Source organism: Strix uralensis, chromosome 7, assembly GCF_047716275.1.
Source record: "Strix uralensis isolate ZFMK-TIS-50842 chromosome 7, bStrUra1, whole genome shotgun sequence".
NCBI lineage: Eukaryota > Metazoa > Chordata > Aves > Strigiformes > Strigidae > Strix > Strix uralensis.
Window position 1 is genome coordinate 6380494 of NC_133978.1, and position 14910 is coordinate 6395403.

At 36.5% G+C, this 14910-nt stretch overlaps 1 protein-coding gene across 3 annotated transcripts in view; it reads left to right on the forward strand.

The window, feature by feature from the left end:
• The first annotated feature begins 2035 nt into the window (after positions 1–2035).
• CTNNA3 (catenin alpha 3) overlaps positions 2036–14910 on the forward strand; it is a 544925-nt gene continuing 532050 nt past the window's right edge. For all 3 annotated transcript variants that reach the window (XM_074874301.1, XM_074874302.1, XM_074874304.1), the window contains exons 1-2: positions 2036–2156; positions 12031–12137. In XM_074874301.1, the coding sequence (XP_074730402.1) occupies positions 12036–12137 (102 nt within the window). In that variant the 5' untranslated portion in view covers positions 2036–2156; positions 12031–12035. The remainder of the gene's footprint in view (positions 2157–12030; positions 12138–14910) is intronic.

Consider the following 14910-nt stretch of genomic DNA (forward strand, 5'->3'; position numbering starts at 1 on the left):
TGCGTAACTTCAAAACTTGCCATGCTTACTTGTAATGGCATGTGCCTACCACTGTAAGTGTTTCACAGGTAACCTATCAAACACAAGTTTGAGTGAAAAAGCTTTATAGCAACAAATTAATGGGAGGATCTGTTAAGGTAAAGACATGTTGGGAATGGTTCAGGTGCCTGAGCACAGGTGTCTAGAACCGTTTTAGACACTCCTGGCTTCATAAAGCATCCCCATATCCAGCTCTGACATATGTGTTTGAGGTCTGTGGGAGACCTGCGGTACCCTAGAGGCTTGTATGATGGATACCCTACCTACAGTATCTAAAATGTCACTAGCTGCTTCGCTTAAGCAACTGAATCCCATTCCTCATTTGGTAACGCAGGTGACAGGGCAAAGAACTTCAAAAAACCTAGCATTTTCCATACCTCTCCTTAGTGCACCTCTTTAAATAAAGAGAATCTCTGTTCACCGCTGTAGTAATTTGCTTCATAAATGAAGCACTGATGTAGTTACAAAGATCTAATGATAAAAAAACTGTATTAGGGATCATCCACGTAACTCCACTTGTCTATATTGAATCTTGCAGTTAAGTGAATTGCATTATTTGTTCTTAACTTTTAAATAACATTCATAAAGTAAATAAGAGAGCTAAGAAATGAGAAATACTAACTGCAGTTAGTAAGATTTAGACTTGGATTGCACCACATAGTTGTAATATAGTGCTCAGAAAATTAAATCTTTCTTACTCCAGCAGCTTTCTTCTCTGACTATTGTTATTCATGAGTTGAAGGTGAGGAAAGAAAAAATCACCTTTCAAGGTTGAACCTTGAAAAAATTTGGAGAGGAATGAATTATGAATAAAATTGTAAGTTTCACATGGCAATACCAGGTACATTTCCCCATAATAAATTATTACATCATCTAGGAAAGTCTACTTAGTTTCTATGAATAATATTTGATGCTTTTGCAGGGGAACAAAATCTTCTGTAAGATGTTCTGTATGCATCTTTTATCTGACTTTCAAATCTTTTCCTTCTATGCAGCTTTAAGTGCCGAAGACCCTATTGAAATTGATTGGCCATTGCACAACAGGGTCCAAATGTGATTGAGTTTTTAAATTTTTTTTTTTCCTATTCCCTCCATTTCAGTACTCTCTTACGTCTGTCTGTCCAAGTCTTGGATTTTTTCCTCACCTGTGACTAGTCACAATATGTACTCATGCCCCAGGTCTCTTTTTTTTCTTCTAGTTGAGCCTCTCCAATGCTGTTAGGTGATGTCAGATTACTTCAACCTTCAGGCTGTCTGTGCCCTTTTTACCTTTAAATCAACTAAAAATAGCCAAACTGCTGTGGCTGAAATTTTCCAAAAAGAAAATTCAGCCTGACACATGGACCTCATGCAAATTTTCAGACTGAACGGTTTAAGACTATTATGGTCTTAAGCAGCAGAATAGAGTCTCTAGCAGAATAGGTATAAGTATTGATCAGTCTATGCCTTTTCAAAGTCTCCAGAGTTTTTTTACATGAACACTGTTGCATACTACACTTCAGGGTACTCAAATTTGCTATAATAGCAAATTATCAAAACTTCACTCATGTCCATTTCTTGAAATTTTATAAATGTGGGATTATCGATCTGGAAGTACGTTATGAATATTTTGTGAAGGTAAATGACAAAGATTGTCATGTACAGCATGGTTTGTATGAACTTTTATGATATGTACATTGCAACTATATTTGACCTGGGTTTTACACTAATGGCCTTTGCTTTTCTTCTTCTCCTTTTCCCTCTCATGTTTCACTTAAACCTCATTGATTTCTGAGGGGGCTTTGCCATTGACTTCAATGGTGTCTGATTTAGGGTCTAAAAGTTCAGTGCCAGACTATGTTTGCAAGACCAGGAATGAGCTTGGAGTCTCTTTAAGTGCTATTTTCAGTAGCAAGTTGTCAGTGAAGTCGGGAACTAACAGTTTAGGAGGAGGTCCCAAATGGGTACTGCCCTCCCCATTTTGACTCTCTTCCCCTCCTATTGTGTTCCTCATAGACTAGGAATGACAGGCAACCATTTGCTGTCCCGCTGTCAGTGCCTCTGGAGCCAAGCTGCATCAAGAGGAGTTCTTCACAGGGCTGTTTCTAGGCTCTCTTGTTAGATTCTTGATTCAAAAGGTAAGATTGAAGAGAAATTAAGTGAATTTTCCCCTTGGTGAAAGTACCCGAAGCTGTGACTGGAACTATAGTTGCTTAATCAAATAATTGCCTCAAAAGTTTGAGTTAAAAAGCTGGTTTTCTTAACCAACTTTCTAGAAAAAGATCTTTGAAACATGATTTTTTTAAATGTTCTGAATATTTTAAATCATCATGGTCTTGTCACTTGAAGCCAGTAGCCAAAGTTGTGCAATGTGTTTGTGTATTTTTGAAATATGAAAAAACCATTGAAATATTGGAAAAGGAAGGATAAAACGTTGCATGGATGCTGTTATTTTAAAAGTTGAATTTACCTCCTAGTACTTTGCTGGATTTTGCATCTAATGCAAGGAAGGCTTATGTAAATGTACATTTATCACCTCGGTGTTGAAAATACTGAATTAATGTACAAGGCAATTTTATAGAATTATTATTTATTTTAAAATATAAAAGGCACTTGTTTATAAGTGAGGGGTAACGAAGGGTTGTTGTATTCAGTATAACTCTTGGCATATTTAAAAAACTTTATGTACGCTAAGACAATTTTCCGTATGTAAAATCCATTTGGATTCCTCTTACTAAAGACAAGAGCTATGTTCAGAGCTAGTGGAGCCCAAAAGACATCCAACAGCAAGGAATTAGGCCTGGTGACAGATATTTAGAAAAAATGCATAATGAATTGTTGCTGTTCTCTCCTATTCCTAAACAGTTGGTTGATGTTAGGAAACTAATCCACCTTGGAACAAAGTCTGGTTGTGTTTTGTCTTGTTTTGTTTTGTTTTTAAATGGTTTCTCTTTAACCAAATTCTTTTTGACTTGGAATGAGAGGGGAGGTCAAAATGGGCAGGCACGTCTTTAGTCTTCATTTCTGAAGGTGTTTCATTACTGAATGTGTTCTTCATTACTGAAGGTGTTTCACCAGAAATGATGTATGAACTAAGTAGAGTTTCTCTTCTGAGCCATGTTTTGATTTGAAACTGGTTGTCTGAGTCGACGGAGGAAACAGGGTGCCATGCAGCACCAGGAACCCCATTGGAAGAATTAATCTGTATGTCAGAGGTCTGTCCATGTATACAGGCATAGTGTGGTGGGATTATGGTTTTGCTTAAATACTGCTTTTCTGTCACCTGTTTTATAGATCACGCTTTTGTAGGTGCTAGCTAACTAGCTGCTTGCCAACAGCCAAAATGATGCCATTTCTGAGAACCATTTCTCTTTTATTTTCATGCAGATCTCAAAGTTAATATATACTTAAGAAATATCAATCACGTATGCTACTCTTGATTTTGAGGTTGTTTTGTGCGTGTCTGTAGACAAAAGGGTAGAAGAATTACACTATTTGGGTCATTGGACAAAAAAAATAATACAAACCTTTATATCAATTTGAAAATAGTTACATGAAATGGTACGTGATGGTGAAGCATCCTGGGGTAATGGATGGGTATGAAACAACCAAATCTGTTGGCAAGATTAGCAGGTCTACAAAGAGAAGGGAAAAGCTTTTTTTTACCTCATTGCAACTGAGTAAGAGAGAGACATTTGTTAAGTGCAAAGCAGTGTAGTATAATGTTGCAATAGATAACGCTCAGCAAATAACAAAAAGGAGAAATGAGGGGGATTGCATTTAACAAAAATAAAATTTAAGAACCTTTTAGTAGCTTATTATGGAATTTTTTTGTTGTCTGTTTTTTTTAATGAGTTGAACAATATCCTATTTTTAGTGGAAGGTCAACTTGAACTTTATTTAAACAGAGACTCTGGTTCTGAATAGAGATAGGAACACTTTAAAAGTGATAACAAAAGAGAGGGCTTGGAGCCAGACCTTAACCTATCGTTACCAGCACAGGATAACCATCTATGTAGGAGCTGCATGCCACTTAAATAGAGAGGGATCCTTGTTCCGTGCTCAAAGTGCATGCAGTGAAAATAGCACAGAGACTCATGTGAAAGGATTTTTTTTCTTTAAGAATTTGAAATGGATCTGAAGAGTACTGATGAAAACCTTTTTTTTTTTTTTGAATTAAATGCTGCCATCTGATGTTAACCACCACCTTTTTTTTTTGTATTTTTTTTGAAGTAAATGCTTTTTCAATATCTTAAATATTACAGCTGCAGTTCTGAGACCAAAACCTCCAGTATTTGCAAAAATGTACCTGGAAGAAGTGTTATTGTTATGAAGAGAAGACTGGTAAAGCATTTCTAAACCAAACAGGATTGTTTTGATTCTGCTGTCACCCATAATGGTGTATATCCACTAGAATTTCATTGATATCAGTGGAATTGTTTAGTTTACTGCTAATAAGTGAGAGCATTGTCAGGTTCACAAGTTTTCATGGTTACACTTAAGTGGAGGAGATTTTACTTGCAGTGGCTGTAGGCTCAGGACCATAACACACATTTTTGGATAGCTGTTGGTTGAAAAGCAGAGTCTGTCAAGCTAGTGCAAAGCCAAAAGTTCTGTAGCTGGTCAGGCTGCAGGATTCACACCTCTGCTGGAACGTCTCCTAGAATTTGTCAGTGTGTTGAAACTGGCTGGAAGTGCCTGCATTCAGCCAAGGCAGTGATTTTGATAGTATGTTTAAGGGAGAAGAATGTGTTAGCTGACCTTACTAAGAATAAGAGTTACTAGTATCGGGGTAACCTTGACATGAGTATGGAAGATAAGATTATATCTTTAGATTTATGGTGTAAATTGTATTTGGAAATGTTTTACTCTTCTTACCTGGCTTATTGGCCTCAGTTAAAGAAAGTGTGAGTAAGGTACTCTAGTGACTTGATGGTTGTATCCCAGCACTCCATCCCTGATGCCATCACTGGCATTCTGTGTGATCTTGGGTAAATAATTTTTCCTCTGTGATTCTATTTCCTTATGTGATACTGGAAGATGACCTCTGCTTGAAAAAGTGCTTTGATGGAATGCACTATAGAAAAAGAAGACATGACTATTAAACAAGGAAAAGAGAGCATGTTCTGAATGTTATAACCCTGGGAAAAATCTTCATTTGTTATCTCACTAGACATCAGAAAGTCTACATGAGACAAGTTCATTGAGGTGTAATGCTTTCCCCCATCTCAAATGTTTTTTTTTCATAAACCTTAATTAAAGCTTTTCATGCCATTGGGTCAGTCAAAACCTGTTCCTTGCCATGTGGATTCTCCGGTATCCAGTAAGAACTAGGCTTAGGCTGTGTTCTTTTCCTTGGCAGATTCATTATAAAGGATTATGTATGACACTATTTATACTGAGAACTGTGTTGAAGAACTTGGTGAAAATCTTGTGTACTTGGGAATTTTAGCTGCTTTTCAGATGTGGTTGAAGTTGGCCAACAATTGAAAAATTGCTCTAGGGAGAAAGTAGACACAGGGGGAAGTGAAAGGAAATGTAAAAAGCGGTGTTTTGTTTTGTTTTGTTTTGTTTTTAATCTCAGCATCAAAAATTATCTTCCAGTTACTTCACTGCAAATCTGCACCTAAATGGAAAGCCTGTTTAAGTGAAGTAGCCTTCAGTGAATAAATGTTATTAAGGGATCTGAATCTTGCCACTTTCTTCAATTCTCCAGCTCTTTGTTCCTTTGTGGTGTCTTTGCATTAACAGACACGTTTCTTGTTACTAGTGCTATGAAGTGATAAGTTAGAGTGTAACCTGACAGCTTTGTGTGGAAATTTAAATCATTTGGCAGGTGCAGGATAGGTTTTCCCTGGTGTTAAACAGGCCAGATCCTTCCCAGGTCTCAGAGGTATTGCTCCATTCCAGGGCATAGTCTGGCCCACAAAGTACAGCAGGTCTTCAAGCAAAAAAAGTCCATGCTGTTGTACTGCAAACAGACCTGGCATGTTTTTGTGTACTGAATACCTTATTTCATGTATCAGCCAGAGGAGTAAAGAAAAACACAGTGATTGTTTTTGTGGCTTCTATAAAACCTGATTTGCATTTGTTGTGCTGACTCTAGCAAAAGGACTAACAAATTTTATTCTTAGACTGGTGTTGGCACCCACTGATGAAGCTGTGTAGTAAATACTTAAAGTAAGAACAAATAATATAACATATTCTATTACATATTCTCAGCAATGTTTCCTGTCTTGGAAGTCCTCGAGTGTCCTGTCCATGTGTATCCTGTCTGAAAATACTAATCCAGACTACGTTTTAACATTTTTTTGTTGCCTTCCCTGTTTTTTAGAAGGCAATAGGCCTGTGCATTTTATGAAATTGATAGGATAATATATTGGTTTTCAGTGTAGAGTAACATACAATAGAAAAAAAAAAACCCAAAGAAAACAAATTTGGTGCCAAGTTACTGGGTGAGAGCCTCATGAATCCCTTTGCTGTCTAGCTCAAAAGTCTGAGACTGAGTCATTGCCTCGAGACAGAAGTTGGCATACAATCAGAATGTATGGGGAAAACAGTAGCTGTGCTGAAAATTACAAGAATAAGCACCAGAAGTACCAGTAATGACATGTTTCATGTCATCTAATTGTTCGAAGGCTTTTTGACTTTAAATTTTTTTGACATATTTGTGCTCTAGTATATAGCTTTAAGGATGCCCATCCCCCTGCCACCCCTCCAGCAGCCACTGTGTCCTGTCAGTCATCCTGAAATACACTGGAGAGCTTGTCAGGCAGTCCCTTGCAGATGCCTCAGAAGCCAAATAGTGAGCCATAGCAGTTGCACTGAAGTTCCTAACACAAGGAAATTACATAGACAGTTGCTTTAGAGCTGAATATGGACCATATATATTCTAGGATAGGTGAGTGATGTGCTATTGGCTTTCTAATGATCTAGCAGGAAATGGATTATTCTAAAGTTAACGTTTTCTAATTTACGCAGAATATCTTTGGCTCTGCTTTCTGACACTAATTAGTTTATCTATGTCTGTATACAGTGTACTTATAGATTGTTTAAAAGCTGCAGGTACTATGTTCACATTGTATTGCAGATGGATACAGACTTTGACTGTTTTTCCAGGGTCTTTTTCTCTTACACTAAAAGACTCAGCAGTTTCAGTTTGGACACGTCTGCTGAAAAGACAAAATTCTTAAAGTTTGTAGCACTTGGTAGAAGTGTGCAGGTGGTTTCTTTTCTGGCTGTTCTGAGACACAACTGTATCTTGTGACACATGCTTAACATCTTAAGTGTTGTAAGAGCTGCTGATCTACAGTGCTGAAATTGCCTACTGTAAAGGTTAATATAACTGAGTGTGAGGTTATAGCAGCCTTTTACCAAAATATCTCACAGTCAAGACCCCTGCTGAAATTAGAGGGCATGTTATACTGGAGTAGACATATGCATTTTAAACCCATAGACAATGGACTATGATTCTCATTTTTTCCTGAGGCAAGCACCAAAATTTGTCGTTTTGATGAAGATGATCTGGAAGGATGGAACTTCACTTTTTAAGTGGAAATATCAGAGAAAACCCCAGAATAATCTTTACTGGCTGCATATTTTTCTTAAATATAATAACAGTAAATAACAGTAAGGAGAGCAGGCTCCTCACTTTTGGTAAGTTAAAAATATGTAGTCAGGATATCAAAATAATTTAAGATATTGTAGTTTTCACTGCATTGGCTTGCAAGCCTGTTTTCATGTTTTGACTGCTTTAAGGAAGTTTCAGGAAGCATTAGAATTTTACTTAAAAAAAAAAAAAAGACTAGAATCAGCAAGTGAGCCCTTAAGTAGGCTATTTATACCTTAGAATATAATTGAAATTTTCAGAAACAGTAATTTTTGCAGTTGACTTTCAGTAAATGATAAGTTGTGGGCTTGACCTTAAAAAGCTATTATTGAGTTCAAAAGCCAGTTGAGCCAGGGCTCAAGCAAAGAATAAAAATGCTTATGTTAGACAATATGCTATGGTTAAAAAAACCAAAAAGCAAGCCCAAAGCAACCCAAAAACCCAGAAAAGGGAAAGTCACAGCAGAAGGATTCGCATTTTTCTGATCTGTAAAAATGGGATTGGAGTCCCATGTTTGAGACTGCTCAGTGGTAGGATTCTGGAGCACAGTGATCTCTAGTAAGAGCAAGTGACCATAATTACATTTTTATCTGCTAAATTTTAGAAAAGATCTGATCATTGTAGATGACCTGTAGTTGTGCTGTGAGAATAGAGAGCAGCTCTTGTTGCAAGCAGCAAACATTTTATTTCTGAATTTTGAGTAAAGCAGTTGCTAACACCGTTCTATTAAGGAATTGGGGGGAGGCCGCTGCGCATGAGTTAAAGCATGAGTGTATCTGCAGAAAAAATAACCTGAAAATCATCTAGTGATTTCTTCAAATCTCAGTAGAAGTGTGAGGTGCTATCTCCATCCAGTTCTTACCTGTCCCCTTGCAACTGATATATGTCTTGACCAGAAAAAATTCACAGCACAGTTGATACCATCTATTTGCAACTGTTGTGATGGATTTCAAGAAGTACCCATATACTGGAAGGCTTGTGAAAATGTCAAAGACAAGGGTTGTGAACCAGCAATATCATAAAGATTTTTTTAAAAAATGTGAATAAAAGGCAGATTATTGAAGTGTTGGCCAAAGATTTAGAGAACCAGTGAATTGCAGATGGTAAAAAAAAAAAAAAAGTCTGTCTTATCAAGAGTGTGAAATGATGTGGTTTGATGGAATCACAGTGAAGCTGGAGGAGAGTATCTTGTTGAATTTAATGGCTTTTTGATTCAGGGGTGGACACAGCAGAAACAGCTCTTCAGCAGGGTGGGTGCTTCTCTGCTGTACGTTCATGGGCTGCACCAACATGCTGACAGGTAGGCACAGACATGACACACTATTTGCCAACACGGCAGTCAACCAAAAGTGCACACACTACTGCTTTGTTATGGGAGAGGCAGTTTAAGAAGCTATTAAATAGCAGTGCAGCTTGGAATTGAAGCTGAGAAGAGCAGGGATGTGCAGGACTGACATTTGTGGCTTTTAGAGCAGGTTATTAGTACTGTAGGAAAGCTTACTTTAATGGGTTAAAAAGGATCTCCTGTTAGTGTTTGCTGTCTTTAATTCAAGAGATTGTGTGGAGGTCCGAATGTCGGTGGGAACCTGGCTTCCAGGTTACTGATAGCTCCCTAGCGAGTATGGCAAACATTGCTGGAAATAACTATATAGCTGTACCTATAAGAAAGCTTGAATTTTAATCTACTTTACAGACACCGACCCTTTCTGAATATTCATTGTTCAATAAAACGATGCAGTTAATGGCCATTGGCCCACTGAGATTGCATTTTGTACTAGACCTCTCACTCTTGAGGTTTACAGACTTTACCTACATTATATATTTAGTGTATTTCCAAATAATTATATGGTTGAGAAATTGGTTTAACTTTTGTTTTTAGTTTCCATACATAAAGAACCAATGGGTATTAACAGTAAGAGCCACTATAGCTAAAATAAAAAGTAAAAAAACCCCTTGCCTGTGTGGGTACAGAATGGGCATGTCTTTGGCCTGAGCTGTAAGAATAAGCTCTTTTTGCAGAGCTCAGCTCACCAAGGATGCTACACACCCAATATAAAGAAACCAGGAGGTGTTGCACTTTCATGATGACCTAAGTTGTATGAAGCCCTCTGGGTGATTGTGAATTTGTCTCTTAGTGATTCCTCCACTGAACAGCGGATGGAAAGAGCCTGCCTTATTTCTTGCTTTGTTGCAAATTCAGTGTATTATCAAGAATTGATAGCCTGACCATAACAAACATACTAGGCTAGAGGGACTGTTGATCTGATTCAGTAGGACACTTATGACGTTGAATGTGCTTGTAGATATCTTGAGTTCATTGACTTTTGGTGTCTTCTGTCTCTTGTGGTTCTCCTTGGTCTGAAATTCTGGAAACATTAGTTAAGCAAAGTTTGGAAACAAAATATTTTGCCTTATGGGAACATGCTCTAACCACCAGCCTCTACAGCTATGCTGTGTTTTCAGCCTGTTTTGTTTTGAGCTGAGTGAATAAATTAGCATTTTACACCTAGCAGAACAGAACCAACAGAAGATACTGAGTCACCCGTCTCAAAGCACTTTGTAACTGCTGCAGTGAGCCTTTGTGAATAAGAGATGCGCTCTGTACACTTGCATAGCTACAACTTCATCACGTGAGGGAAAATACATAACAATTTGAGGTAGCAGAAGGGCTGCAGTCCTTTTCCTGACTAGGAGCCACCACTTGTTTCTGAAATAGTGAGTGATGGGGGACTCAGTTCCCTTCAAACAGAAGGATAAGTTAAACTGGAGTATTTCAAAACTGCTGATTCATTGGACAGAAGGAGAACCATTGTCACTGGATATTTTGGGAGTCTCAAATTTTATTTCCTTGGGGTTTGTTACAAGTATCTAAAAGTTAAATGTGTAAAATATGACCAAATAATTTGCATTGACATTTCTAGGGTTCTCTTTCTATTACTGTTTTCCATGGAAGGAAAAGTGTAATTTTGGTCAGTGTGATCTCAAGTTTTTGTTCTTTTTATTTTTTGACTTAGAATTAAAAATGAAAAATCAGTTTTTTACATATGCTGTCACCTGACTCTATGCAGCTGAATCTGTGGGAACTTAGGGCTGTGACTAATATAGCTTGTAATAAAAGAATAAACTTGTCACTTGTGTAACATTTACTAAAAATGGGAAAACCCTAAGTTACCTTTAACCTTAATTCTTTAATTATCGTACGTATTATCTTTGCTTGCAAGTGAAATGTGGATAACTATTCTGTGATAAACAATTTGGATCCATTTCTACACAACTTGCTATAGAAACCCTAAACCTACTGTGCTGTATTAAATCAATGCTAGGTTCACCGGAAGGTGACAATATATATCTTTAGCCTGCACAATTGCAGTACGTTATTACTTTATTATACAGCAGCAATGGTTGTAATAAGTCCTGCTTAAAAAAGACAGGTATCCATTATTTGTGTGTTTGAAGTCTTTATTGCCTAAAAGGGCTTTGCTGAGCTATGTTTTATGGGAAGTTAAGTTAATGGAAAATTTAAAACATCTTTTATTTTGGGACAATAATCAGTTGCATTCCTACTAAAGCACAGTTATAATTCTTTGTTGGCACACACATATTTCACTGAAGCTAAAGGCCTGAACTACAGCCCAGTGAACTCAGTGAAAACCCTTAAATTAACATCAGTGGACTTTGGATCAAGCTCCTAATGAATGATTTATTTGCTTTAAAGGCCTTACTTAGCTTTACTTCCATCTTATTGACTTCAGTAACAGGCTTTCTTGACTTAATCTGTCTTGACACTTAGAAAATATTGGTTATTACAGAGTGTAAAATAACTAAATGTTTTACTTTCTCCTGCTATTAGTTGCCAGGACCCTTAAGGGCTACTGTATATATTTTTGTTATTAAAGTATTTCTTATGACCACCGTAATTTGGCACATGGAATAAGATACAGGTGTTGTGCACATAGCATTAATGTTTTTGCTTTGTGATGAATTCAATAATGTAATATATAATTTTTTGCTTTAAAGCTCCTTTTTATTGACTACTAGAGAACTTATATTCAAAAGTCTTCTAATGCAATTATACTTGTGTATTTTTAATATATGGTCAATTTAGAAATCTGGAAGAAGAGACAAGGATTTAAATGTACTTCATTTTAAATGTACTTTATGATTTTATATTATTTTAAAGTACTTTAAATCTATTGTTTTACAGTTTATGCAAGTATTTGCATATTTTTTCACAATTTAGAAATGAGGAGTCAGAAAAATTAGTTTTATCTCTTGAAATCCTAAGCCTGCTATGGAGCCAAGTCTGTATTCCCATAGGCAGTCTCTGAGCTCTGACACAGGGCAATGAGACTTGTGGTCATGGCTAATAATTGCTTATTGCAATTTTTTTGTTTTGTACCTAGGTGAAATGTCAACAAAAGTGCCAAGCATTAAACTGAAAATTGATCCTCAGGATCTGCAGATCCAGACGTTTACAGTGGAGAAACTATTGGAACCATTGATAATTCAGGTATTTTAGTATTGAAGAAAATAAATTGGACAACCATGGAGGGAAGGGAATAAGGCTGAAGAACTTTGGCTAAGGACACAGTTATGAAAGACATAACCACAGCTCTTCTGTGCTTGTAGTTTACTCTGACTCAGAAACTGTCCAGGGGGATCAGTCATCTTTCAGATTTGGTAATTCATTCAGTCACTTACATTTTTGCAAATGCCACACAGTATATTACAGCAAATGTTGCATGTTCTAGCTAGTCTCTTGTACAGTATTATCTAGTGGATGTTTAAATGTAGAATACCCTGCAAATGGACTTCCAACACATGAAAAGTTTCCTATTGTAAGTAGTGGACAGAGTAGAAAAGAAGAGCCTTGAAATCTGTATGTGAGTTTCTTTATCTGAATTTTGAAAAGAATTGCATTCTGTTGCCCTAAGAACAGTGCAACTGTTGCATATTGTATAAACCTATTTTAGTACTTTTCCTTCCAACTGAAGACAACTTAGACTGAGTAATTTACAAAAGTCTTTCAGGTTTGTTGATAAAACTTTCATTTTAGGAGGCACAATTTTACTGCATAGTCCAGTTCTATTTCAAGTATTCACTGGTTAAATATGCAGTGCTTAGTGTGTTAAAGATTCTCTCATTATGTCTGTATTTGACATAGATTAGAAATGTCTTTTTTATTACAATGGAAAGGACCTACTTGAAGACCTGACCTCATTTTGCAGATAACGTGTATAACTAAGAAAGTGTTAAAAGACCTCTGTAGCAATATGTTACAGGGTAAAGAACAGAAAGGACATCTTCTGTTTTGAAACTCAAGCTATTTTGAATTTTCTCTTCATTGTACTTAGAACAAAGATGTTGCATTTAATTAGCCACTTACACATAGCACAAGGATGCCAGTTTATCACTCTCCTTCAGCCTTGCCAAGATGATGTAGATCAAACTGCTTGCCACAGCTGTACCCTGCTTATTTACTATTCTTTTCCTGGTGCCTGAGGGTATGTTTTACCTGGCAGTCACTACTCTGGCTGCAGAAAGGTGTGACTTCATTCAGAATTTTCTTTCAATTGCTAATGTACAAAGAATACTTCGTTGTTTTTCAGGTTGTGAAGATGATTAGGTATAATGGCTATGAAGTAATTTCAGTGGTTGGTTGATTAAGATCTTTCCAAGCTCTTTGAGTAATGCCTCTTACAAGACAATAACTTTTTGTTAAATAGTTTATGTTAACAATCAACAAACAAAACTGTTAGTAGGAGGATGACCGTTGGTAAATAAAGTCAGGTTGAATACTGTACTCTGGCTGTTTTTCTGTTTATATACATGTAAGAATTGGTGATGTACAGCTTATTAAAAAAAGGTAAGGGCATATCTACTAAGTTTTCTATTATTTCAATTTTTTCAATTTGCAACTTTTGTATTTTAAAAAAGATAAATAAAATTGCCTTTAATGAAGAATAAAACAATTATTATTGTACTTGGACAGATATTAAAGAAAAAAATGTTTTTTCTTGTACAACTCATGAGCTTAATTTGGCTGCAGTCAGGCACTTAGGTACATGGTAAATTTTGTTATTTCAGGAATACACTTCTTTTCACACACACTGCTCTGATGACATCTTTCCTTCTTTGTCCTGGGTGTTTTGCATGCGGTTTCCCTGGGCTTGCCAAAGGGTGGTGACCAGATGATGCAGAGGAATAGTCAGGTTATAAATAAAGAGGCAGAACATTATGATTGGAGGGAAGAAGAATATAGAGATGAAAGATGAGGACAATAAAAAGATGAGTATGTTTGGTGTGATGGTTCTTATGTTTATCTGGACTTTCATGTTGGAAAAGTCCTTTGTTTATTCCAGAAGTGCTTGTACAGGCTCTAAAAGCCAGGAAAAGCTGATCATGTTTTATAACAAATGTTGCTTTTAAAAATCGGTTAATTCATTGAAAGACGTTTCTCCTTAACAGATAAAGTCGTATTTTCCCCATCCGAAACTTTCTAACTTATCTGTTTAACTTATCCAGTTTCTTTTATTCATCTTTCAATATCATTTTCAAAATTTCTTGTCTTTATTTTTGACTTATCTTCTTTTCCTGCCTTACACATTTGTCCCTTCTAGAAGAATTTCTTCAGAAAGTAACCTTTTATTTTTATCATTACTTCATTTCCAGCTGGTATTAACTGAGCTGCCTCTCACTCATTTTTTCTGCCTTTATTTATTTATTTTTGCCTGTGTGTGATTGACAGTGTATAAAACCTTAGTTAACAGTTCAGTGGTTTGTGGGAAGTCGTCAAGCTGGAGCATCATATGTGGATGGATTATAAAATAAGTTTCAGAGTAGTAGGAATAGATGTCTTGATAGACTGCATTTTTAAACCTTCTCTTGTATACCAGTAGGTCACACTGTGCTCAGGCAGCTGCAACACTGACTATTTTTAAAGGAGATGAAGAAATGTAAATTTTGGCCTGAGTTTTGCAGGATCAAAGAAACCTGACAAAACAAAGAAATACAGTTCCAGAACAAAACAAAGGAAGCTTTTTTTTTTTTTTTTAAAAAGCTTTTCTCAAGCATCTTTAGAAACCTTGAGTCTGTTAAAAATGGAAATGCTTTGGTTCAAAGAGAATACGATTTTGGCTGTCTTTTCCCCCCTCTCAGCCTTAATGCTTTGTTTCATAACAGAACTGTGGAAGGGAAACTTGCATTTTGAGTGGGAAGGAGACAGAAAAAATGTTGAAAAGGCAAAAGCAGGGATTAAAACTAATACTCGATGAGGGATGACT